This window comes from Balaenoptera physalus, assembly GCF_965194825.1.
Source record: "Balaenoptera physalus genome assembly, chromosome: 2".
Lineage (NCBI taxonomy): Eukaryota > Metazoa > Chordata > Mammalia > Artiodactyla > Balaenopteridae > Balaenoptera > Balaenoptera physalus.
This window is the reverse complement of record NC_138883.1, coordinates 98018554-98044887: the sequence shown is the minus strand read 5'-3', so window position 1 is coordinate 98044887 and position 26334 is coordinate 98018554. Positions and strand designations below refer to the sequence as shown.

At 42.1% G+C, this 26334-nt stretch overlaps 1 protein-coding gene and 1 long non-coding RNA gene across 3 annotated transcripts in view; one reads left to right on the top strand and one right to left on the bottom strand.

Moving 5' to 3' along the window:
• Positions 1–121: 121 nt before the first annotated feature.
• On the bottom strand, positions 122–15127 carry LOC309654355. The gene is made up of 2 exons (XR_014260180.1): positions 9463–15127; positions 122–9418 (listed from the first exon to the last, which is right to left on the bottom strand). It is a non-coding gene; the product is annotated as an uncharacterized lncRNA (long non-coding RNA).
• Positions 15124–26334, top strand: part of MYO5C (myosin VC) — a 111759-nt gene continuing 100548 nt past the window's right edge. For both annotated transcript variants that reach the window (XM_082444819.1, XM_082444818.1), the window contains exon 1: positions 15124–16020. In XM_082444819.1, coding sequence (XP_082300945.1) covers positions 15994–16020 — 27 coding nt within the window. In that variant the 5' untranslated portion in view covers positions 15124–15993. The remainder of the gene's footprint in view (positions 16021–26334) is intronic.

Sequence of the window (26334 nt, the reverse complement as noted above, 5' to 3'; positions counted from 1 at the left end):
ATATAAATGAATATACAGCTTAAAATTTCTGGGATGCAGGGAAAGCAGTACTTACAGAGAAATTTATAGCATTGAATGCATGTATTAGAAAACAAGAAAGACCTAAAATCAGTCTTCTAAGTTTCCACTTTAGGAAACTAACAAAAGAAGAGAAAATTAAATACAAAGTAAGCAGAAGAAAAGAAATAATAAAAATTAGAGCAGAAATCAATGAAATTGAGGACAGGAAATTAATAGAGAAAATCAATAAAACCAAAAGCTGGTTCTTTTTAAAGATCAATAAAATTGATAAGCCTCTAGCCAGGCTTACTAAGAAAAAGAAAGATGACATGAAGTAGATTGGTGGTTGCTTAGGGCTGGGAGGAAGAGAGGAAGTGAGGGGATAGGGAGCAATAACTAAAGAGCAAGGAGTTTCTTTTTGAGATGATGAAAATGTTTTAAAATTGACTGTGCTGATAGTTTAACATATCTGTGAATATATTAAAAAACACTGAGTTATATACTTTAAATGGGTGAAGTGTATGCTATGAGAATTTTATCTCAATAAATCTATTTTGAGTAAACTTTTGACCTCTAATATGGCAGACCGAGGAGCTCAGCAAATTCTCCCCTCAAAAAAGCAAGGACAGGGGCTTCCCTGGTGGTGCAGTGGTTAAGAATCCACCTGCCAGTGCAGGGGACATGGGTTCGAGCCCTGGTCCAGGAAGATCCCACATGCTGCAGAACAGCTAAGCCTGTGTGCCACAACTACTGATCCTGTGCTCTAGAGCCTGTGAGCCACAACTACTGAGCCCACGTGCTACAACTACTGAAGCCTGTGCGCTCTAGGGCCCATGCTCCGCAACAAAGAGAAGCCACTGCGGTGAGAAGCCCGTGCACCACAACAAAGAGTAGCCCCTGCTCGCCACAACTAGAGGAAGCCTGCGCACAGCAACGAAGACCCAATGCAGCCAAAAATAAATTAATTAATTAATTTTTTTAAAAAAACCCAAGGAGATGAAAGACCCATATGCTGAAAACTATAAAACATTGATAAAGGAAATTGAAGATGATTCAAAGAAATGGAAAGATATCCCATGCTCTTGGGTTGGAAGAATTAATATTGTTAAAATGGCCATACTATCCAGAGCAATCTACAGACTTAGACAGCAATCCCTATCAAAATACTTATGACATTTTTCACAGAACTAGGACAAATAATCCTAAAGTTTATATAGAACCATAAAAGACCCAGAACTGCCAAAGCAATCCTGAGGAAAAAGAACAAAGCTGGAAGCATAACCCTCCCAGACGTCAGACAATACCACAAAGCTACAGTAATCAAAACAGTGTGGCACTGGCACAAAAACAGATATATAGCTCAGTGGAACAGAATAGAAGGCCCAGAAATAAACCCACACTCCTACCTTCAAAAAGGGGGCAAGAATATACAATGGAGAAAAGAGTCTCTTCAACAAGTGGTATTGGGAAAGCTGGACAACTACATGTAAATCAATGAAATTAGAACACTTTCTCACACCATATGCAAAAATAAACTCCAAATGGTTTAAAAACCTAAATATAAGACATGACACCATAAACCTTCCAGAAGAGAACATAGGCAAAACATCCTTGGACATAAATCATAGCAAAATTTTCTTAGATCAGTTTCCCAAGGCAAAAGAAATAAAAGCAAAAATAAACAAATGGGGCCTAATTAGACTTGAAAGCTTTTTCACAGCAAAGGAAACCATCATCAAAACAAAAAGACACCTATGGAATGGGAGAAAATATTTGCAAATGCTATAACCAACAAGGGGTTAATATCTAATATATACAAGCAGCTCATATAACTCAATATCGAAAAAACAATCCACTTAAAAATGGGCAGAAGCGAGGAGCTTCAAGATGGCGGAAGAGTAAGACGCGGAGATCACCTTCCTCCTAACAAATATATCAGAAATACATCTACATGTGGAACAATTCCTACAGAACACCTACTGAATGCTGGCAGAAGACCTCAGACCTCCCAAAAGGCAAGATACTCCCCATGTGCCTGGGTAGGACAAAAGAAAAAAGAAAAAACAGAGACAAAAGAATAGGGACGGGACCTGCACCAGTGGGAAGGAGCTGTGAAGAAGGAAAGGTTTCCACACACAAGGAAGGCCCTTCGCGGGCAGAGACTGTGGGTGACGGAGGGGGGAGCCTCGGAGCCACGGAGGAGAGCGCAGCAACAGGGGTGCAGAGGGCGAAGCGGAGAGATTCCCGCACAGAGGATCGGTTTCGACCAGCACTCACCAGCCCGAGAGGCTTGTCTGCTCTCCCGTTGGGATGGGTGGGGTCTGGGAGCTGAGGCTCCGGCTTTGGAGGTCGGATCCCAGGGAGAGGACTGGGGTTGGCTGCGTGAACACAGCCTGAAGGGGGCCAGTGTGCCACGGCTGGCCGGGAGGGAGTCCGGGTAAAAGTCTGGAGCTGCTGAAGAGGCAAGAGACTTTTTCTTGCCTCTTTGTTTCCTGGTGCGCGAGGAAAGGTGATTAAGAGCGCCGCTTAAAGGAGCTCCAGAGACAGGCGCGAGCCGCGGGTATCAGCACGGACCCCAGAGACGGGCATGAGAAGCTAAGGCTGCTACTGCAGCCACCAAGAAGCCTGTGTGCAAGCACAGGTGACTCTCCACACCTCCCGTCCCGGGAGCCTGTGCAGCCCGCCACTGCCAGGGTCCCGTGATCCAGGGACAACTTCCCCAGGAGAACACACAGCGCGCCTCAGGCTGGTGCAACGTCACACTGGCCTCTGCCGCTGCAGGCTCGCCCTGCATCCATACCCCTCTCTCCTCCCGGCCTGAGTGAGCCAGAGCCCCCGAATCAGCTGCTCCTTTAACCCCGTCCTGTCTGACCGAAGAACAGATGCCCTCAGGCAACCTACACACAGAGGCGGGTCCAAATCCAAAGCTGAACCCCAGGAGCTGTGCGAACAAAGAGAAAGGGAAATCTCTCCCAGCAGCCTCAGGAGCAGCAGATTAAATCTCCACAGTCAACATGATATACCCTGCATCTGTGGAATACCTGAATAGACAACAAATCATCCCAAATTGTGGAGGTGGACTTTGGGAGCAACGATATATATATATTTTCCCCTTTTTCTCTTTTTGTGAGTGTGTATGTGCATGCTTCCGTGTATGATTTTGTCTATATAGCTTTGCTTTTGCCATTTGTCCTAGGGTTCTGTCTGTCCATTTTTTTGTTTTTTGTTTTTTGGGTTTTTTTAGTATAGTTTTTAGCACTTGTTATCATTGGTGGATTTGTTTTTTGGATTGGTTGCTCTCTTCTTTCTTTCTTTCTTTTCTTTTATTACTTTAAAAAATTTTTTTAATAATTATTTTTTATTTTAATAACTTTATTTTATTTTATTTTATCTTCTTGTTTCTTTCTTTCTTTTTCTCCCTTTTATTCTGTGCCGTGTGGATGACAGGCTCTTGGTGCTCCAGCCAGGCATCAGGGCTGTGCCTCTGAGGTGGGAGAGCCAAGTTCAGGAAGTTGGTCCACAAGAGATCTCCCAGCTCCACGTAATACCAAACGACGAAAATCTCCCAGAGATCTCCATCTCAACACCAAGACCCAGCTTCACTCAATGACCAGCAAGCTACAGTGCTGGACACCCTATGCCAAACAACTAGCAAGACAGGAACACAACCCCATCCATTAGCAGAGAAGCTGCCTAAAATCATAATAAGGTCACAGACACCCCAAAACATACCACCAGACGTGGACCTGCCCACCAGAAAGACAAGATCCAGCCTCATCCACCATAACACAGGCACCAGTCCCCTCCACCAGGAAGCCTACACAACCCACTGAACCAACCTTAGCCACTGGGGGCAGACACCAAAAACAACAGGAACTATGAACCTGCAGCCTGCGAAAAAGAGACCCCAAACACAGTAAGTAAGTTAAGCAAAATGAGAAGACAGAGAAACACACAGCAGATGAAGGAACAAGGCAAAACCCCACCAGACCTAACAAATGAAGAGGAAGTAGGCTGTCTACCTGAAAAAGAATTCAGAATAATGATAGTAAAGATGATCCAAAATCTTGGAAACAGAATGGAGAAAATACAAAAAACGTTTAACAAGGACCTAGAAGAACTAAAGAGCAAACAAACAGTGATGAATAACACAATAAATGAAATTTAAAATTCTCTAGAAGGAATCAATAGCAGAGTAACTGAGGCAGAAGAACGGATAAGTGACCTGGAAGATAAAATAGTGGAAATAACTACTGCAGAGCAGAATAAAGAAAAAAGAATGAAAAGAATTGAGGACAGTCTCAGAGACCTCTGGGACAACATCAAACGCACCAACGTTTGAATTATAGAGGTCCCAGAAGAAGAAGAGAAAAAGAAAGGGACTGAGAAAATATTTGAAGAGATTATAGTTGAAAACTTCCCTAATATGGGAAAGGAAATAGTTAATCAAGTCCAGGAAGCACAGAGAGTCCCATACAGGATAAATCCAAGGAGAAACAGGCCAAGACACATATTAATCAAACTATCAAAAATTAAATACAAAGAACAAATATTAAAAGCAGCAAGGGAAAAACAACAAATAACACACAAGGGGATCCCCATAAGGTTAACAGCTGATCTTTCAGCAGAAACTCTGCAAGCTAGAAGGGAGTGGCAGGACATATTTAAAGTGATGAAGGGGAAAAACCTACAACCAAGATTACTCTACAAGGATCTATGAGCAAGGATCTCATTCAGATTTGATGGAGAAATTAAAACCTTTACAGACAAGCAAAAGCTAAGAGAATTCAGCACCACCAAACCAGCTTTACAACAAATGCTAAAGGACCTTCCCTAGGCAGGAAACACAAGAGAAGGAAAAGACCTACAATAACAAACCCAAAACAATTAAGAATATGGTAATATAAACATACATATCAATAATTACCTTAAATGTAAATGGATTAAATGCTCCCACCAAAAGACATAGACTGGCTGAATGGATACAAAAACAAGACCCATATATATGCTGTCTATAAGAGACCCACCTCAGACCTAGGGACACATACAGACTGAAAGTGAGGGGATGGAAAAAGATATTCCATGCAAGTGGAAATCAAAAGAAAGCTGGAGTAGCAATTCTCATATCAGACAAAATAGACTTTAAAACAAAGACTATTACAAGAGACAAAGAAAGACACTACATAATGATCAAGGGATTAATCCAAGAAGAAGATGTAACAATTGTAAATATTTATGCACCCAACATAGGAGCACCTCAATACATAAGGCAAATACTAACAGCCATAATATGGGAAATCGACAGTAACACAATCATAGTAGGGGACTTTAACACCCCACTTTCACCAATGGACGGATCATCCAAAATGAAAATAAATAAGGAAACACAAGCTTTAAATGATACATTAAACAAGATGGACTTAATTGATATTTATAGGACCTTCCATCCAAAAACAACAGAATACACTTTCTTCTCAAGTGCTCATGGAACATTCTCCAGGATAGATCATATCTTGCGTCACAAATCAAGCCTTGCTAAATTTAAGAAAATTGAAATCGTATCAAGTATCTTTTCCGACAACAACGCTATGAGACTAGATATCAATTACAGGAAAAAATCTGTAAAAAATACAAACACATGGAGGCTAAACAATACACTACTTAATAACCAAGAGATCACTGAAGAAATCAAAGAAGAAATCAAAAAATACCTAGAAACAAATGACAATGAAAGCACGATGACCCAAAACCTATGGGATGCAGCAAAAGCAGTTCTAAGAGGGTAGTTTATAGCAATACAATCCTACCTTAAGAAACAAGAAACATCTCAAATAAACAACCTAACCTTATACCTAAAGCAATTAGAGAAAGAAGAACAAAAAAACCCCAAAGTTAGCAGAAGGAAAGAAGTCATAAAGATCAGATCAGAAATAAATGAAAAAGAAATGAAGGAAACGATAGCAAAGATCAATAAAACTAAAAGCTGGTTCTTTGAGAAGATAAACAAAATTGATAAACCATTAACCAGACTCATCAAGAAAAAAAGAGAGAAGACTCAAATCAATAGAATTAGAAACGAAAAAGGAGAAGTAACAACTAACACTGCAGAAATACAAAGGATCATGAGAGATTACTACAAGCAACTGTATGCCAATAAAATGGACAACCTGGAAGAAATGGACAAATTCTTAGAAATGCACAACCTTCCAAGACTGAACCAGGAAGAAATAGAAAATATGAACAGACCAATCACAAGCACTGAAATTGAAACTGAGATTAAAAATCTTCCAACAAACAAAAGCCCAGGACCAGACGGCTTCACAGGCGAATTTTACCAAACATTTAGAGAAGAGCTAACATCTATCCTTCTAAAACTCTTCCAAAATATAGCAGAGGGAGGAACACTCCCAAACTCATTCTACGAGGCCACCATCACCCTGATACCAAAACCAGACAAAGATGTCACAAAGAAAGGAAACTACAGGCCAATATGACTGATGAACATAGATGCAAAAATCCTCAACAAAATACTAACAAACAGAATCCAACAGCACATTAAAAGGATCATATACCATGATCAAGTGGGGTTTATCCCAGGAATGCAAGGATTCTTCAATATATGCAAATCAATCAGTGTGATACACCATATTAACAAATTGAAGGAGAAAAACCATATGATCATCTCGATAGATGCAGAGAAAGCTTTTGACAAAATTCAACACCCATTTATGATAAAAACCCTCCAGAAAGTAGGCATAGAGGGAACTTACCTCAACATAATAAAGGCCATATATGACAACCCACAGCCAACATTGTCCTCAATGGTGAAAAACTGAAACCATTTCCACTAAGATCAGGAACAAGACAAGGTTGCCCACTCTCACCATTATTATTCAACATAGTTTTGGAAGTGTTAGCCACAGCAATCAGAGAAGAAAAAGAAATAAAAGGGATCCAAATCGGAAAAGAAGATGTAAAGCTGTCACTGTTTGCAGATGACATGATACTATACATAGAGAATCCTAAAGATGCTACCAGAAAACTACTAGAGCTAACAATGAATTTGGTAAAGTAGCAGGATATAAAATTAATGCACAGAAATCTCTGGCATTCCTATACACTAATGATGAAAAATCTGAAAGTGAAATTAGGAAAACACTCCCATTTACCATTGCAACAAAAAGAATAAAATATCTAGGAATAACCCTACCTAAGGAGACAAAAGACCTGTACTCAGAAAATTATAAGACACTGATGAAAGAAATTAAAGATGATACAGACTGATGGAGGGATATACCATGTTCTTGGATTGGAAGAATCAACATTGTGAAAATGACTCTACTACCGAAAGCAACCTACAGATTCAATGCAATCTCTATCAAACTACCACTGGCATTTTTCACAGAACTAGAACAAAAAATTTCACAATTGATATGGAAAACACAAAAGACCCCGAATAGCCATAGCAATCTTGAGAAAGAAAAACAGAGCTGGAGGAATCAGGCTCCCTGACTTCAGACTATACTACAAAATAGACAAAATAGACAAAATAGACTCAGATGGAAAAATAAAAAATTCAAAGGAAAAAAGGACATTTCATAATGGTAAAAGTCAACTCATCACAAAGATATAACAGTTATAAATGTACCACGGGTAAATTAAGAGAAGCAGGCATTTTGTGGTGGGAAGAGAAAAAAAGGCACATAAGAAGCAGAAATGAAGGACAGTGGCTGAGCCCAGTCATGCCACATGCAGATCTAGAGAGTCACTGCTCAGTGCATGGGGAGCCTGGCCCAGATCTTGGTGAGTTATCTTTCACCAGATCCAGATCTTAGTGCATGCTATTTTTCTGTTCCCATTCCACTATGATTCCCTTGCAGTGTCTGTCCACTCCCCAACTTGCCCAGAGTTTCCCAAAGAAGGGCAGTCAGAGATTGATATCCATTCTCCCTTCTTTCAGTCAAAACCTACATTTCCCAGGCTCCTTTGCTACTAGGTGTGGTCATGTGACCAAGTGGCCTGAGAAGGAGCAGACCTTCCCAGGCCCCTTTCACTTAAATGCAACATGTGGGGAGCAATCTTGGATCATTTGTTTGAAGGATCGTGGAAGCACAAAACAGAAGTTTCTTTGTCCCTGGCACTGAGATTACCACCCCAACTCAGACTCCTGTGTCCACCTTCTATATGAGAAAGGAATAAGCCTTGCCTGAGCCCTTGTTTTAAAAAAACAAGAAACTGTAGACACCTAACAGAACCCTGAGATACATGAAATGAATGTGACAAAATTGAAAGGAGAAATTGACAACTCAGCAATAATAGTTGGAGCCATCAATATCCTATTCTCAAAAATTAGCAGAACTAGACAGGAAATTGGCAAGAATATAGAAGACTTGAAAATAATATCAAGCACTTTGACCTAACTGACATTTATAGAACACTTTACCCATATTCTTTTCAAGCACACACAGATCATTCTTCAGGATAAATTATATGCAAGACAATGAAACAAATCTTAGTACATTTAACAATATTGAAATCACATAAAGTATGTTCTCTGACTACAATGGAGAATGGAATCAAATTAGAAATCAACAGAATCAAATTAGAAAACAACTGAAGGAAATTTGCAAAATATGCAAGTATTTGGAAATTAAGTAAGACACTTCTAAATAACAAAGAAGAAATCACAGAGGAAGTTAGAAAATATTCTGAGTTGAAAAAAACAAAAATGCAACAAATCAAAGTTTATGGGATGTAGCCAAAGCAGGTTATAGAAGGAAATTGATTGCCTTTATTAGAAAAGAAGACATGTCTCAAATCAATAACTTAAGATTATATCCTAAGAACCTAAGAAAAAGAAAAGAACAAACTAAACCCAATGCAAGCAGAAGGAAATACTAAAGGTTAGAGTGGAGATCAATGAAATGGAAAACAGAAGAGAAAAATTTATGAAATTAATGAAACTGATGAAAAGATTAATACAATGACAAACTTTTATCCAGATTAACCACACAAAAAGAGAAAAGATAAAAATTACCAAAATCAGGAATGAAAGAGGGAACAACATTTCTGAGCATCATCATTTCTAGGGTGCAAAGTTTAGAGAGGCAGCGTCAGGCAAATACAAGCTCAGTACCTGAGAATGAGTAACCTCTCCCTAGGCATCTCACTTCAGTCCCGGCCCTGCTACAGAGACCCTAACAAAATGAAAAGAATTATAGTAGAATACCATGAATGACTTCACACCAACAAATTGAACAACTTAAATGAAATGGACAAATTCCTAGAAAGATACAAATTATGAAAACTCACTCAAAAAGATATAAAACTCTGAATATATGTATAAGTAAAAAAATTAAATGAGTAATTAATAATCTTATAAAGAAAAGACCAGGCCCAGATGGCTTTATTGGCAACTCTTATCAAATATTTAAAGATGAAATAACACCAACCGACTTTGACGGCAAAGGCCAACAAAATACACCACAAGAAAAGAAGACCACAGACCAATACTCCTCATAAAAATAGAGCAAACAACATTACAAAAACCAAAACATTACAAACCAAATCCAGCAATACATAAACAGGATTACATACCATGATCAAGTGGGATCTATCCCAGGAATGCAAAGCTGATTTCACATTCAAAAATCAATTAATATAATACACGATATTAATAGAATAGAGGACAAACCCCCCATGATCATCTCAATTGATGCAGAAAAAGCATTTAACAAAATCCCATTCAGTGTTTTTTAAAAAATCTTATAAAGTAGGAATAAGAGGAATTCCATGAATTAGAATACTCAGTGCTACTAAGATGGCAGTTCTCTCCAAACTGAACTATAGATTCAACACAGTCCCTAACAAAATCCCAAGCTGAAGTTAAAATTTATATAAAATTTATATGAAAATGCAAAGGACTCAGAATAGTCAAAACAATTTTGAAAAAGGAAAACAAAGTTGGAGGAATTACACCTTCCAATTTCAAAGCTTTGAAGCTACAGTCATCAAGACAGGCATGGATGGTACTGGCATATGTGTTGACATCAAATCTATGGAACAGAAATGAACATCCTGAAATTATGGTCAACTGATTTTTGACAAGGCTGTCAAGGCAATTCAATACAATTCTTTTCAATAAGTGATGCCAGAACAATTCAATATCCAAATGTTGAAAGAGATTAATTTAGACCCTTACCTCAATAGCACACACAAAAATTAACCCAAAATGAATCATAGTCTTAAATGTTAGAGCTGAAAGTATGAAACTTGTAGAAGAAAATTTTTGTGACTTTAAGCTAGGCAAGGATTTCTTAGATACAATACCCAAAGCATGATCCATAAAAGAAAAAGAATAGATAAATCGGCTTCATCAAAATTTGAAAGTTTGTACTGCAAAAGACACCATGAAGAAAATGGAAAGATAATCTACACAGTGGGACAAAATATTTGCAAATCATATATCTGATAAAGGATTTGTGACCAAAATATATAAAGAAAGATGGTGGATTCAATGCTTTTATTGACCTTCCTTTCCTCCTGAAATGCCCATAAATGATGATAAACACAATATGAGAAAGAGAACGGAAGAGAAGTGACAACAAATTTTGGAGGATGAAAAACAGACAGTTGTTGCTTATTTTCATAAATGACAGGAAGGCTGAACCTAAACTTGCAAAGGTGGGGAGTCCAGAAGTAGTAGCCTAGTTCACAGAGCAGAAGTCTGAAAGACTCGGGAATAGAACTCAGAGACAGCAACACTGAAAGTGATGTGGGGCTGAAAATAGAACTTCTGTTTAAATAGCAAGCGAAGTGGCCTAAAGGCTCGAACAGATATTTCACAGAAGAGAATACCAATATGGTCAACAAAGTGTCATCGTGGAAATGCAAAGTGAAACCACAGTGAGATTATCTCAACACACTCATCAGAAAGGCAAACATTTAAAAAACTGACAGTGTCAAGGTTGGTGAGGATATTAAGCAACTGAAAATTTCATATATTGTTGATAGAGGTAGAAATTGATACGAGTTTTGAAAACTCTTTCAATATCTACTAAAGTTGAGCATTGCATACCTATGATCCAGCAATCCCATTCCTTTTATGTACCCAACAGAAATGCATAGATCTGTGCATATAAAAAGTTCATAGACCCATATAAAAAGACCCATATAAAAAAGGTTCATACCAGCATTATTCATAATAGCCACTTTGGGGAGAGGAGTTTTCTTCTCTTAGTTCTTTGGGCTGGCAATTAAAATGAAATAAAGCTGATAAACAGGAAAAAATCAAACTTATTACATGCACATGGGGAAACCACATATGCATGAAGAATTCCAAAGACAGCAAGGCAAGATGAGGTATATATATATTCTGGACTAAGAAGAAGGAGGTGGGGGGATCTGAGACTTCAAAAGGAAGTAAGGTAATTTCAGGAAGATAAAAACGGTTGATGTTTGGTAAATAAATATTTGCTGGCCCATCCAAAGGCAACTGGGCACCGAGAGGACTTTGAGTAAACAGACCTTGCTAGGTTCCTCCCTGCCTACCACACCTAATTCATACTTTACTATAGTTGTCTATGGTGATAGCTCCTTCCTGGGACAGGCCTCTATCTTAAATTCTTTCAGGCAGCAAGGGCGGGAGTTCAAAGGTTCTTCCATAGTCTTTTGGGCCCTGCTTCTTTTCAGCTCAAAATAATCCACATGCCAGAGCAGCACATACTGGGACAGCTTGCCCAGGGCCTCATCAGCACAAACCGAAAGAACCCAAATATTTATCAATAAGAGAATGAATAAATAAATTGTAAAATATTTATACAGTGGAATACTGTACACAACAAAAAATAGCAAACTACAGCTACATGCAACAGCATGGATTAAGTGTCATGTAAAAAACCAAATGCAAAAAATTACAAACATGATTCCATTTATAAAAACATCCAAAATAGGTAAAACTAACCCGTGGTGACAGAAGTCATAACATCGGTTATCTTTGAGGGGTAATGGCTAGAAGGGACATTGAAGGTTTGAGGATGTTGAAAATGTTCTGTCTGGGTTGGGTGGTGGTTACTTGAGTGTGTTGCTGTGTTCCATGTGTAAGAATACATTGAGCTATACATTTATTATTTGTGGACTTTTCTGTATATAATTTTATTCTTCAATAAAATTTCTATTTAAAGAAAAAAGTAGGGAATTCCCTGGTGGTCCAGTGGTTAGGACTTTGCGCTTTCACTGCCGTGGCCCGGGTTCAGTCCCTGGTCAGGGAACTAAAATTCCGCAAGCCATGCAGCATGGCCAAAAAAAAAACAATTTAAAAAATTTAAAAATAAAGAAAAAAGTAGTTAGACATTTGGATTCCTTTCTTAACTCTGAGGAACCACGCAGCTGTCCCTACCCACTTTATGCCTTTTCTTTTTTTTAATGTTATTTTGAAAAATACGTGTACAAAATTGAATTTACCATAGTTCTCTTTTTCTGGCACCTATCGTGGTTGGTCCATGTCAAGCCCTTTTTCATATTTTTGGTTTCCCTTTTTTCTTTATACCCAGTCGCACTTCCTTCAACCTCATGAATATCCACTTTTATATATTTAATGGATGACTTTGCAAGTTATCATCCACACTTTTATTTACACATGCTGATATCCATGGACAACATATAGTATTGCAGTTTTTCTGAGTTTTAAAATATATATGTTTATTGCAGCGCTATTTACAATAGACAGGACATGGAAGCAACCTAAATGTCCATAGACGGATGAATGGATAAAGAAGATATGGCACATATATACAATGGAATATTACTCAGCCATAAAAAGAAATGAAATTGAGTTATTTGTAGTGAGGTGAATGGACCTAGAGTCTGTCATACAGAGTGAAGTAAGTCAGGAAGAGAAAAAAAAATACCGTATGCTAATGCATATATATGGAATCTAAAAAAAATGGCACTGATGAACCTAGTGGCAGGGCAGGAATAAAGATGCAGATGTAGAGAATGGACTTGAGGACACGGGGATGGGGGAGGAAGGGAAAGCTGGGGCGAAGTGAGAGTAACATTGACATATATACACTACCAAATGTAAAATAGATAGCTAGTGGGAAGCAACAGCATAGCACAGGGAGATCAGCTCAGTGCTTTGCGACGACTTAGAAGGGTGGGATGAGGGGGTGGGAGGGAGGCTCAAGAGGGAGGGGATATGGGGATATATATATGCATACGGCTGATTCACTTTGTTGTACAACAGAAACTAGCACAGCATTGTGAAGCAGTTATACTTCAGTAAAGATGTATAAAAAATAAAAAATAAAATAAAAAAATAACAAAAAATACATATATATATGACTTGTGCTAGACGTATATTCAGCATTGTTTTTTATATCTCTCTGAGTGGTATAGGTAGATCATGTCCATTCCTACTAGCAGCTGTACAGTTTTACATTGTATGTATACACTATTTTACTTATTCATACCCCTTTTGATGGATATTCAAGTGTTTCCAACTCTTTGGTATAGAACTGTGTTGTGATGAACATCTACATAATTATCTCTTTGGGTGACTATGTGAGAATTTTTCTGCCTGAATTTGTTTTCAGTAAATATTCTCAAATTGCTCTCTTAAATGGGAGGATCAGTACAGTCAGCCCTCCATATCCACAGGTTCTGCAACCACAGATTCAACCACCTCAGATCCAAAATATACATTTTTTAATTCCAGAAATTTCCCAAAAAGCAAAACTTGAAATTCCATGCTTCAGCAACTATTTACATAGCATTTCCATTGTATTAGGTATTATAAGTAATCTAGAGATGATTTAAAATATACAGAAGAATGTGTGTAGGTTATATGCAAATACCATGCCATTATATCAATATATTAGGGACTTGAGCATCCAAGCAGTTTGGTACCCTTGGGTGTTCTGGGACCAATCCTCCCCCGAATACCAAAGGATGACTGTATAGTTCCCACCAGCTGTGTGAGCAAAAACATTCTTGTTTTCTCACATCCTAGGCAGCATATGATGTTGTCCAACCTAAATATTGTTGCCAATATGGATGTGAAGTGATCTCATTGTTTTCATTTGTATTTCTCTACTAATAAAGTTAACATCTCTTTATATGCTAACCAGCCATTTGAGTATCCCCATGTGAAAATTGCCTATTCATTTCCTTTGCCAATTGTCCAATATTTAAAACTGGACTTCCTATCTTTTCTTTAACCAATTTACAGTAGTTTCTTTTATACTCTAGATTAATATTCTAGATATTAATCACTTGTTTTTTAAGTTGCAGATATATTTCCTAATCTGTTGGCTTTCTTTGCAAATGGTGTTCTTCACTGAACAGAAATCTTTCATTTTGATGACCTCAAATCCATCATTTCTTTCCTTCTATAGCTGTGCTGCGTTGTATCTTAACTCATTCTTTCTTAACCCAACATTTAAAAGATATTACCCCTATATTTTTTCTAGTAATTTCCTCATTTTAAGTTTTAATCATGAATCCATCTAGAGTTTATTTTTGAATGTACTGTTTGCCATGCACTTGCTTTTATTTTTTTATTTTTTTCATATAATGGCCCTTCTATTAAATAATCTTTCCCTTCCTCCTCTGGTTCTCCAGGCCACTATATAACGCAGGGTCCTGTTGGTGGACTCCATTCTGTTCCATTATTCATTTATCCATTCCCATGCCGGTGTCACACTGTTTTAATGACCATGGCTTTGTGATATCCCTTAATACACGGTAGGGCTAATCTCTTCTTTGTTTTGAGCATTGTCTTAATTATACACGGACTTTTATTATTCCTTAAAAAATATAAAATCACTTTACAATTCTCCAAAAGTCCTGCTAGGATTTTTTTAAAATTTATTTAATTTATTTTTTGGCTGCGTTGGGTCTTTGTTGCTGTGCGCGGGCTATCTCTAGGTGCGGTGAGCCAGTGCTACTCTTCGTTGCAGTGTGCAGGCTTCTCATTGCGGTGGCTTCTCTTTGTTGGGGAGCATGGGCTCTAGGCGCACAGGTTTCAGTAGTTGTGGCACGCAGGCTCAGTAGTTGTGGCTCACGGGCTCTAGAGTGCAGGCTCAGTAGTTCTGCCACATGTGGGATCTTCCCGGACCAGGGCTCGAACCTATGTCGCCTGCATTGGCAGGCGGATTCCCAACCACTGTGCCACCAGGGAAGTCCCCCTGCTAGGATTTTGATTCCAGTTGTATTAGGCTTATATATTAATTTGGGTACAATTGACACCTGTACAATGTTAAATATTCCCATCCATGAAAATAGCACATTTCCCCATTTATTCGGGCCTTCTTTTATACCCTTGAAGAGAAATTCAAACATTTCTCCACAAAAGCCAAGTGCATTTTTGTTAGTGAACACTATAGTTTCGTTTATATTTCAAATATCTTGTTTTCTAACCGGTCATTGCTCATACAAAGGAAACTTATTCACTTTAAAATCTGATTTTGAATATAGTCACTTGGCTGAACTCTTTAACAAGTTCTAGTGGTTGATTCTCTTGTATTTTCTATGCAAATGGTTATATCCTCTGCTCTTTCCAATAAGCACGTTGAGACCTAAGGGAGTTAAAACTTGGGTCGGGAACGCCTCGGGACACACCTGCTTCCTCCCTCGAAAGCCAGCGAATCCCCTGCCCCGCGGGATCTTGGCTGAGCGCTCGGCCCCCGCCAGGTGGACCCACTTCGCCGCGGGAACCCGCCCGGAGGAGGGGCGCCGCGGCCGCAGCCCCCGCCCCGCCAATCACAGCGAGGCCTCGCCACGGGCCGGGAAGGACCAATCCGCGACTTCTCTCCTCTGGGGCCGCCAGCCCTCGGCAAAGTTAGTCGGCTTCTGGAAAACTTCTTCCGCAGGATGGCTCAGCGCTGATTTGCGGGGTCCGCAGCGACGGTTATCTGCCCCGGGGCCATAGAGCCGCCGGCCCAGCCCCCGAGCCTTGCACCTCCGCAGCCCTCGAGCTGTCCTCTCGCGCCCATGGCGGTGGCCGAGCTGTACACGCAGGTAGGCAGGGTGGCCCGACCTAAGGGAAGGCGCGCGGGAGGGAAGCGGCCGGGCGCTAGTGCTGACTGTACCTGGCGCCCGGGCCACACCTGTGCACCTGGCGCGCTCGCCGCGGGGAGGGGCCGCGGAGACAATGGGGGTTCGGGGAGCGTCGTACCCCCCGCCCCGCCGAGAGCTCGGGTCCCTATCCGTGGGGAAGGCGCCCGCCGGGAGCCTGGGTCCCCTCGGGATGGGAAGACCGAGTGCTAGGGGCTGCTTCTGCGGCAGGACCCGAGCTTCCCGGTGTCCAGGAGTTGCGGGTGCGTCCCTTCTCCCGCGCCTCCCGGCTCCTCCTCCTGAGCCACAGAGGGAATCAGACTTGCCCACGGAAACTCAGAAACCTCAGACACGGGCGAATAATAGCATCTATAATCTTCCGCCTTGAACAACTCGGCACAGAAGCTCGGACCGCAGTATTCAGGATGCTTTCTAATTCCCGGGTCTTCAAAATACCTGTACGTGCACCTAAGTTCATCTGGTGCCTGAAGCTGCGCGTGCCTGGGAGTGTGGCCCAGGCCTTACCCATAGTAGAAGTTGAGGGCTCCTGGGAATCCAGGGATCCTGACACTGCAGTCACAGGCTCTTTACTCACATTTATAAGGTGCTTTACAGCTTATAAAAAAAACTTTCACGTACACCCCGAGTCCGGGAATCACTCTAGAGCATTCCTCTGAAACCTCCTCTTCCCACAAACGAGGGCTCCACCCCTTCTCTGGGAAGGCCAGCATTCCCACATGGTGCCCAGAACCTTCTGAGATGAGCTTGGTTAATTATTTGGATAAAAAGTGTGAAAGTGTTGGAAAAAATCCACTCTAATAGCCATAAAGCTACATACTCCTGTACCCCAGTGGGGGATAATCTGTGGTACCCAGTATTCAGATAGATGAGACTAGAATTCATCCATTTGCCCTGACAAATGTCCTAGCTTTATATTAAAGAGACACTTTTGCTGTAGATATAAACGATGGCTGTAAATAATTTGTTTCAATGGTTTAAGCAAGTTTTTTTCTTCTACTTTGTTTAATTAGTTAACAGTACAAATACAAATTAACCAAACCGTATTTCTCCCTCTATTAACTAGAGTTCTAAATGGCAGTGTTAGAATAGTTTTACCAGTGAGAATGTGAGACATCAAATATCCAGCAATGCTTCTTAGATCTTCAGCTTACTGGAGATAAAAAAAAATTCTTGAAAAAAACGATTCTTGGAAGATACTTTGGAGGTCGGAGGAAAATGCTGATTAATCCATTCTAAGTAACAATTTTTCCTGAAGCAAAAATACACAGGTGTGTATACCCCTATCATCAAGTGACTCATGCCACAAATATTTATTAAATACCAACTAGGTACCAGGCACAATGTAGGAAAACTAATATGGAAGAGTTTTCTAGAGGTGAGCTTGGATGGAGAAAGACTGAGAATCGCAGAGCCAGAAGGAGCCTTGATGGCCGTCTCTACCCACTTCGTGTCCAAGTAAACACCTGTGTCCAGGCACGTCCCTTCCCAGTGGCCAGTCAGCCTCCACTTTGTCAGTTCCAGAGGTGGGAAGCTCCCCCATTTGTGTAACTGCCTGTTTAGGTTTTAGAGAACTTCTTTGTTAAAGAGTTCTTCCTTAAACTGACACAGAAATCTTAAGCTCTCTCCCTTGCTTCCCTACCACTCCCTCCCACACTCCCGAGTCTGCAGATCTAGCCAATTAGTCTAAGTTAAAGTTTGTGGCGGGGGAACCTTGGCCACAGTGAACCCCCAGGAGTGCTCTGTTTCCCTGCACAATCTTAGCCACATAATGTTTTAAAACAACCTGAAACCCATTGCTGCACTCAGAGGCAAGTAGTCACCCTGTAGCAGGGTGATGGGTGGGCTGTCCATTCAGGGATCCGTGTGTGGCAGCCAGTTCCTGTGTGACATCCAGACCCACCCTATGATCTGCCCGCTGCCCCACTCACCCACTTTACACTGCTGTTACCTGCCTGGCCCCTGACTAATTTCCCTTCCTGCATTGAAGACGGGCATATTATCTCCCATAAAACATTTGTTTAGCACTTTTTGTATATAAAACATTATGCTTGGGGAAGGTTAGAAAAAGAAAATTTAAATGATTAGTCTTGCCTCAGGGAGTTTTCTGATTAGTGACAAATGAGAAATGTCAAGTAATTCAATCTGCTGAGGCCTGGAAGGCATGGAGGAGCCTGCTGGGGGATGGGGCTTAGCAGGGGAGAGTCATGGCAGCCAAAGAGTTAGGTCAGGGCTTTATATTCCATTGAAAATTTTGAATGGGGATGACAGGATCCAGGGTGGTGTAAGTCAGATATGCCAGCAGTGACCATGAGACTCTGTGCCCATGAGAGAGAGGCTGGAGTCAGGTAGCTGAATTCTCAGGTCATCCTAAGTGCACGGGAAAAAAATTAGGGCTGCAGTGTTAGACACGGAGGATGGAAGGAGCGTGCAGAGAGCATGGAGAGGTAGGTGAGAATGGGAGATGGCACTGGGACGTGTGAGGGGGAGGGCTGAGCCAAGGCTGACATGAGGTTAGAGTCTGAAAGATCGAAGCAGGCTGGTGCTGTTGACACAGGAACTTCAGGAGGAGGAGACGTTAGGGAAGTCATGAGGCAAGGTTTGTACCTGCAGGGGTTGATGTGGTGAGGGGGCTTCCAAGGGAGAGTGCCCTGGGTGGTTGGAGGTTGGTATAGAAGATGGGCCAGGAGTTTTCCCCAGAGGTGGTAGTTGAAGCCCAGGCATGAGGGCCTCATCAAGGGAGAGAAGAGGGCCAAGACAGGACCCTGGGGGTGCATCTGTTCAGGGAGGAAAGGAGACAGAGGGGCCGCAGATGGAGCCATCCCAGGGAGGGGGACACGGGAGGCCTGGCACAGGAACCACAGGAAGAGAGGTTCTGAGAAAGTGGACTCTCGGGAGGAAGTGTGTTGAGAGTAGTTGCTGCCAGTTGAAGTGTAAAACGACCCACCCCTTTTCAAAAGCTCTTTGGCAACGTGCCTTAGAAATGTTCAGAGCATTTGCTGTTCAGCAGTTCCACTGTTTGAAATCTCTCTGAGAAAAACCGGTCTGGCCATCCTCTTATTGAGCCCCTCTGGAGGCCCCTGTCACTTTCAGACTCACTGACCAGCCACAAGGCCCCGCCTCTGCATCTTCCCCTGCTGCCTGCCAGCTCCTACCTTGGCTTACCCTCTGCCCAACTTCTTGCCATCCTGCAGTGCATTCCTGCAGTGTCACCACTCTGTCTGTTCTGCTCACCGGTGCCTGCACCTTTCGAATTCAATTTGAGCAGTGCCTCTTCTTCTTTCCTATTTTTTTAATCAAAGTATAGTTGATTTACAATATTGTTTTAGTTTCAGGTATACAGCAAAGTTATTCATATTATTTTCCATGATAGGTTAATACAAGATATTGAATACAGTTCCCTGTGTTATACAGTAAATCCTTTTTGCTTGTCTATCTTATGTATAGTAGTTTGTTAATCCCATACTCTTAATTTATCTCTCCCTCCCCCGCTCCTTTTCCCCTTTGTAACCATAAGTTTGTTTACTATGTGAGTCTATTTCTGTTTTGTATATAGATTCATTTGTATTATTTTTTATATTCTACATATAAATGATATATAATATTTGTCTTTCTCTGACTTACTATGATATTCTCTAGGTCCATCCATGTTGCTGCAAATGGCAATATTTCATTCTTTTTTACTGCTGAGTAATATATATATATCTATATATACACAGTCCATTTTGTGTGTGATATATATATATATATATATATATATATATATATATATAGGCATGTGGGCTTCAGTAGTTGTGGTGCATGGGCTTAGTTGCTCTGCGGCATGTGGGATCTTCCTGGACCAGGGCTCGAACCCATGTCCCCTGCATTGGCAGGTGGATTCTTAACCACTGCGCCACCAGGGAAGTCCCAGTTGTAGACTTTTAGATGACGGCCATTCTGGTCAGTATGAGGTGATACCTCATTATGGTTTTGATTTGCATTTGTCTAATAATTAATTAATAATTATTAATTAATTGCTAGTAATTAGCAATGTCGAGCATCTTTTCGTGTGCCCATTGGCCATCGGTGTGTCTTCTTTGGAGAAATGTCTATTGAGGTCTTCTGCCCATTTTTTTTTTTTTAATTTTTATTTATTTATTTATTTATTTATTTATGGCTGTGTTGGGTCTTCGTTTCTGTGCGAGAGCTTTCTCTAGTTGTGGCAAGTGGGGGCCACTCTTCATCGCGGTGCGCGGGCCTCTCACTATCGCAACCTCTCTTGTTGCGGAGCACAGGCTCCAGACGCGCAAGCTCAGTAATTGTAGCTCACAGGCCCAGCTTCTCCGTAGCATGTGGGATCTTCCCAGACCAAGGCTCGAACCCGTGTCCCCTGCATTGGCAGGCAGATTCCCAACCACTGCGCCACCAGGGAAGCCCTGCCCATTTTTTGATTAGGTTGTTTGTTTGTTTTATATTGAGTTGCATGAGCTGCTTTTGTAATTTGGAGATTAACCCCTTGTCAGTCACATTGCTGAGCAGTGCCTCTTCTGAGAAATCTTTGCAGCCAGCCCCTCCATCCAGGCACTTTTCATGATGACTTGTAACAGCTCCTTAACTCTGTCTCCCCGATTGACCAAGGGTTTCTAGAGAACAGGGAGCAGTAGGGACTCAGTAAATGTTTGATGTGTGCATGCATGAATGAATGAGTTTTTTTGCTTTCAGAAAGAGCTGTGGTCATGACGATGATGAATGTTGATGATAGTTACTTTTATCTTATAGTCATTGAGTACTTCTTATGTGCCAGATGCCATCCTCAGAACTCTGTGAACTTTATCCTCAGAACGTCTTTCATTTAATCTGAATAAACAATGCCATGTGTTAGTTATTGCTATCCCATTTTTACAAATGGCTCAGGTTAAGTAAGTTGCCTAAGGTTACATAGAAGCGATGGAGCTGGGATTAAAAACCTATGTTCTTAATACCTCCTACTCTCACCACCTTATTCAATGACCTTATCATCTTCCTTCTCTTCAAGGGATCTGACCTTTCGCCCAACACACAGAGGATTTTTGGAAAGTCCATTCATTTCATAGCTGCTTCCTCCGACATCTGGTTATTTATCAGATTATTCCTTCTAATAACTAAAATGGAACCAACCCCAATGGCCAGGGAGAGGGCTAGAGTTATGTGAATTATAGATAGAAGAATAGAATAGTATGAGACCATTAAAAATGCTACTGTGAAGAGTTCATAACAACATGGGAAAATGTTTATGTTACGTGGAAAATGACGGCACAAAAATGCATCTGCTCTGTGATCATAAACATATAAAATATGCAAAGTAAGAAGACCATGTGTATCAATAACAATTAGCAGTCAGTTCTGTAGCTGCAGAGAAGTCCAGGAGGATGAAGGCTGAGGAAGTGTCATTAGATTTGGCCACCAGGAGGTCCTTGGCATTGCTTCTCTTTTAGTAGAACTGTGAGGGAGAGAGGGGACACCTGGGCATGGTCACAGGCTGAAGGGATGGAACTGGTGGAGGACTGGAATCTGAAGATGTAAGAAAGGCACCAGGCATGGAGTAGCTTTAGAAGGTAATGGTGGACCTGAGGCTGGGTGGCAGGAGTTGGAAGACATGGAGCTCTTTAGAATGAGCTGTGGGCGGGACTGAGAGCTTGAGGAGAGTGACGATACCACCAACTTTTTCTCTTACAGCATCATTCCAGACCCTTCACCATCAAGGCCACCATCCTCTGGGTGAATTTCAATTCCTTGATGCCCATCTTTGTGGCACTATTCTCTAGATCTGGTCTGCTTAGCCAGAGTACCGTGGAACCTGTGGGGCTGCAGCCTCCTGTGAGCTGCCCTCAGTGCAGGCGAGCATTAAGTCAGTGTTCTGTTTGTTTTAAGCAGAGCTGCTACGTGCTGCCCCTGGAATGCACATGCACGGTGGCTGGGGTTAAGTCTTGGTTCTGCTAACTGGGTGACATTACGCAAGTTACTTAATTTCTCTTGAGTTTCCACACCCGTAGAATGGATTTAAGTCTTACCACTCATTGTAAGGATTAAATTACCTGTGTAAAATCCTTAGCACAATATCTGACACACAATGCTTAATAAAAGTTAGTTGTTTTTTATATTGATGCTGTTGCAATACAGTTAATTTTTGGCACCTAACTATTGGACTTTACATTTATTCCTATTAAATTTTCCGCCTTGTTGTTTAGTGTTTAATGTTCTGCAGCTTGTCAAAACCTTTTTGAACCTCTTTTAAAACCTTTTTGTATCTTGATCATCTTTAACTAATCATTTTATCTGCATATTTGATACACGTGTTCTGCTTTTTTATCTAAGATACTGGTGAAAGTGATGAATGGAGGGTGAGGCAGTAGAGCTGTATAGCATACCTCTAAAGACCTTTCTAATTAACCAGAACTCAGGTTTTAGCCACAGATTTACAAATCATATTATCCTTCACCCATCTCTTTCTCTTCCTTGTGCTTGAGGAACTCACAAGACATCTTCACAGAAATTCTGCTGAAACTCAGATATGCAAGGTCAAGAGAAATGCAGTCCAGGGCCTCTGTCTAAAATAAGGTCAAAGCTCAGTTTAATAACTCTCCACTTAGCTATTCTAAGCAGCTTTTAGATTTCTATATGTGATTAACCACCCTGGAAAATTAGATTTTTCTATTGTACTATATATGGAGAGTTCAAAAGAGTAAAAAAGGGACATAAAGACTAAAATACCAAGTTTATTGGTGCAGACTACTTGGAATTTGAGTTTTTGTTCAGTAGATGTTTTTATGGAGTGCTAGGTGGGGAAGTCATTGTATTGAGTTCCAGGGCACAAAGACAAGGCTCTTGACGCTCACACGCCAGTGGGGGAGATGGGAAGCCACCTGAAACCTGGGGAGGGAGCAGAGAGCGCGCTAAAGAGGAAGCATGCAGTCCTGCCTGGGGTGGAGGGTGGTGGGGAAAGCACCGCAGGTGGGACTCTTGAGCTGACGCTTGACTGCTCAGAGCAGTTTGCTCACAGATGGGGAGAGGTGGGATGGCACTGGGGGTGGAAGGAACAGAAGTGCATAGCAGAGAGCCAGGAGGAGCTTGGCATGTTCTAGAAACTGCTAGTGGTTTGGGTGGCAGCAGGCAGAGGATGGATTGAAAAGAAGGTGAGGCCTGAGTAGGAAAACTGGCTAGGACTGTGGTTCCCAGGCCTGGATGTTCATCAGAATCTGTCAGGGGGAACTTTCATCTTGCTGGGCCCCATCCACGGAAATTCTGATTCAGGTGCGGGTAGAGGAATCTGTCTATCCACAGAAACCGGTACTCAGCCTGGTTGAGGAAGCACTCAGCAGGTTGTGGTGCCCATCAAGAGAAGATTGGTGGGAGCAGCACGGGGGTAGCTGATTGATGGCCATGGCATTGGGGGTGGATGGGGCAGACAGGTGGGACCTGTTTTAGATATAGGCATCCTAGCACTTGATAACCATCTGATTGTTGGGGGCGAAGGGAAGGAGGGAGAGGGTGTCCAGCGCTGTCCCAGGTTTCTGAGTTGACGGGCAAGGGAACTGAGGAGGAAGATTGAGTGTGGGGCAGGCGTAATGATCACTCAAGCTTGGGATTTGTGAGTGTCAGAGGACATTTAGGGGCTGACGTCTGGGAGACAGTTGGAAATGTGGTCTAGACCCACTGAGAGATCTGGGCTGGAGGCCTCAGTGGTGCCCAGGTGCCAGGGCAGTCGTGGAAGCTGTGGGAATGGGTGAAAGTCTCCAGAAACAGCCTGTCATGAGGGGAGGCCGGGAGGGATCTTGGGAGACGCGGGAGGAGGCTGGGGAGCTGGGAAGGCCTGCAGGACCGAGTGAAGAGGAGGAGAGAGCGTGGTGTTGCTGCTCTGGCCTGGCTGACCAACTGGGAAGGCCTGCAGGAACGAGTGAAGAGGAGGAGAGAGGGAGCGTGGTGTCGCTGCTCTGGCCTGGCTGACCGAGAACGTGGAGACCCCCTTCCAGGCCCGAGAGTGGCTAGGAGAAAACCCCTGTCGTCCCATACGCCACGTAAAGTCCCCAAGCCGTTTCTGTGGCTGATGCCGGTAGACCCCTCAAATAGGCGGGAGACATGAGAAGACGCCACTCGTCGTATCTGAGCATGTGGGGTGGGCGGATTTGGCCTGTTCCTGAGGACGTGTCCCTTCCTCCTGAAGCCTTTGCCTCATTCCCGAGCCTGCCCGGACGTGGATGCACGATGATCTCCCCCCAACAGGGGAAGATTCCCAGGACAGGCGTGGGCGGCAGGCCTCGCTGCCCTCCTGACCCTGCGGCAGGCGGCCCCCGGAGGGCTTGGCAAGCGACCTGAGTCAGGAGGATCCTGCCCCACAGGAAGGTCCTGCGAGAGCTGGTCATGTCGTTTGTCCAGACACTGCAGTTAGCTCTCCCTCCGGTTTGAAGCATTGCCTTGTGGGTTGAGGAATGTGAGGCAGAAGGGAGGGACCGAATGGGTGTAACTGAGGTGGAACCAGGTAAACTTGGGCATGTTTACTTACCAGGCTGGGTCTCAGCTGCGGGGCCCTAAACGGCCGACGGCCTTGCCGACAGAGGCATCAGGCCTGGCGGGGTGTGCGCAGCCTGGGGAATCCGGGGCTGAGGAAGCCATTTGTGTTCACGCCAGAAGAGAAGCAGCCTCTTGGTTCCATACGTCCTAATGCATTTAAGGCTACTTTTAGCTGAAACAGACTAGCCTGTGCACTCTCAAGTAGATGGCTGCAGTTGAGAGTTCAGGATTATTTTCAGAGCCAGGCTCATTCAATTAACAAGTAGTTCAAAGAAGGAGTCCCAAGCTCTGGCTCCGTGGAGTCCTGGCCTTTGAGATTCTCTGTGTGGTGTTTGGTGAGTTATTGACCTCTCTGGGCTTGAGTTTGAGGACCAGGAAAACAAAGGCCTTGGGTTAGCTTAGTGACTTGCATCACTTCTCAGAGCCTCAGGTTTCCATGGAAGGGCCTGAGGGACCTCAGCTGCAGAACATGGTGGGCTACCACCATTTCATTTGAAGCAAGCTTTGAAAAGAACTTTGACAGCTTGGAGTAGACAATCTCCTGGGACCCTTTCAGCTATAAAATTCTGTAGTGGCCAATTCTTGATAAATGGGATATTCCCAATTATCATAAAAATATTATCCTATAAAAAAGTATTAATGATTTCAGCTTTATGAGGTTTGCAACAAATACTTTCAAGAGCAGACCTGACATGGAAAATAGTAGCCCATGGCAACAAGTATGTGTGGAGTGTGGGTGTGTGTGTCTGTGTGCTTGTGAGGCTTCTCTCCACCTATCTGCATGGGCGTGTGTCTCTGAGTGTGTGTCATTGCCCGCCAGGTCATTCTTCCATTTTCTCTCTCTTTCCCTTTCCCTCCCCCTCTCTCTTGCAAGTATCACTCATCCCGTGCCACATTTCAGCAAACTTCTGCTCTTAGCTAGCTGTCAAGAATTAAAGCAAACCCAAATAACTTAGGGAGTCATGATTGATATTCAACCAATGATAAACATATATTTTTTGTTTGATAAGTGAGGCAGCTTATATTAACTAGTAGATTAATAAATGTGCTCCTCAACCAATTTTGTCCTAGTCTAGTCCTGGCACCCCAAACTTTGTTTTATACTTATTCTTTATTTCCTTCAACATCTTATTATGAAAATTTAAAGTATACAAAAAAGTTGAAAAAATTTTACGGTGAGTATCTGTCCCACCACCTAGATACTAGCATGAATATTTTACCATATTTGTTATATCACATGTCTATCCATCTTTTTATACTTCAGTCCTCAGCCCATCTTATTTTTTGAAGCATTTTAGGGTAATTGCATACATCAATACATGTCCTCCTAAATATTAGTATGCGTATTGTTGAGTTTCATAGTTGTTTAGTTCTTTTTGTAAAATTTCCAGACAATGAAAGGTACATATCTTAAGCGTGCGTTCTCTCGTTCTCTGATGTTTGAAAAAGGGCTTACTTAACACCTGTGTAACCCAGACCCCTTCAAGGTATAGAATGTTGCCATCGCCCCACAAGATTCCCTCCCCAGACCCACCTACCCCCAGAGGCAACTACTGTTCTGATTCTTTTCACCACATTGTATTTGTTTTACCTGTTCTAGTACTTCATTTAAAGGACTCATACAGAATGTACTCGTTAGTGTACAGCTTCTTTAACTCAGCCTAATACTTTGGAGATTCATTCGTGTTCTTGCTTGTATCAGCAGTTGATTCTTTTTATTGGTAAGTAGTA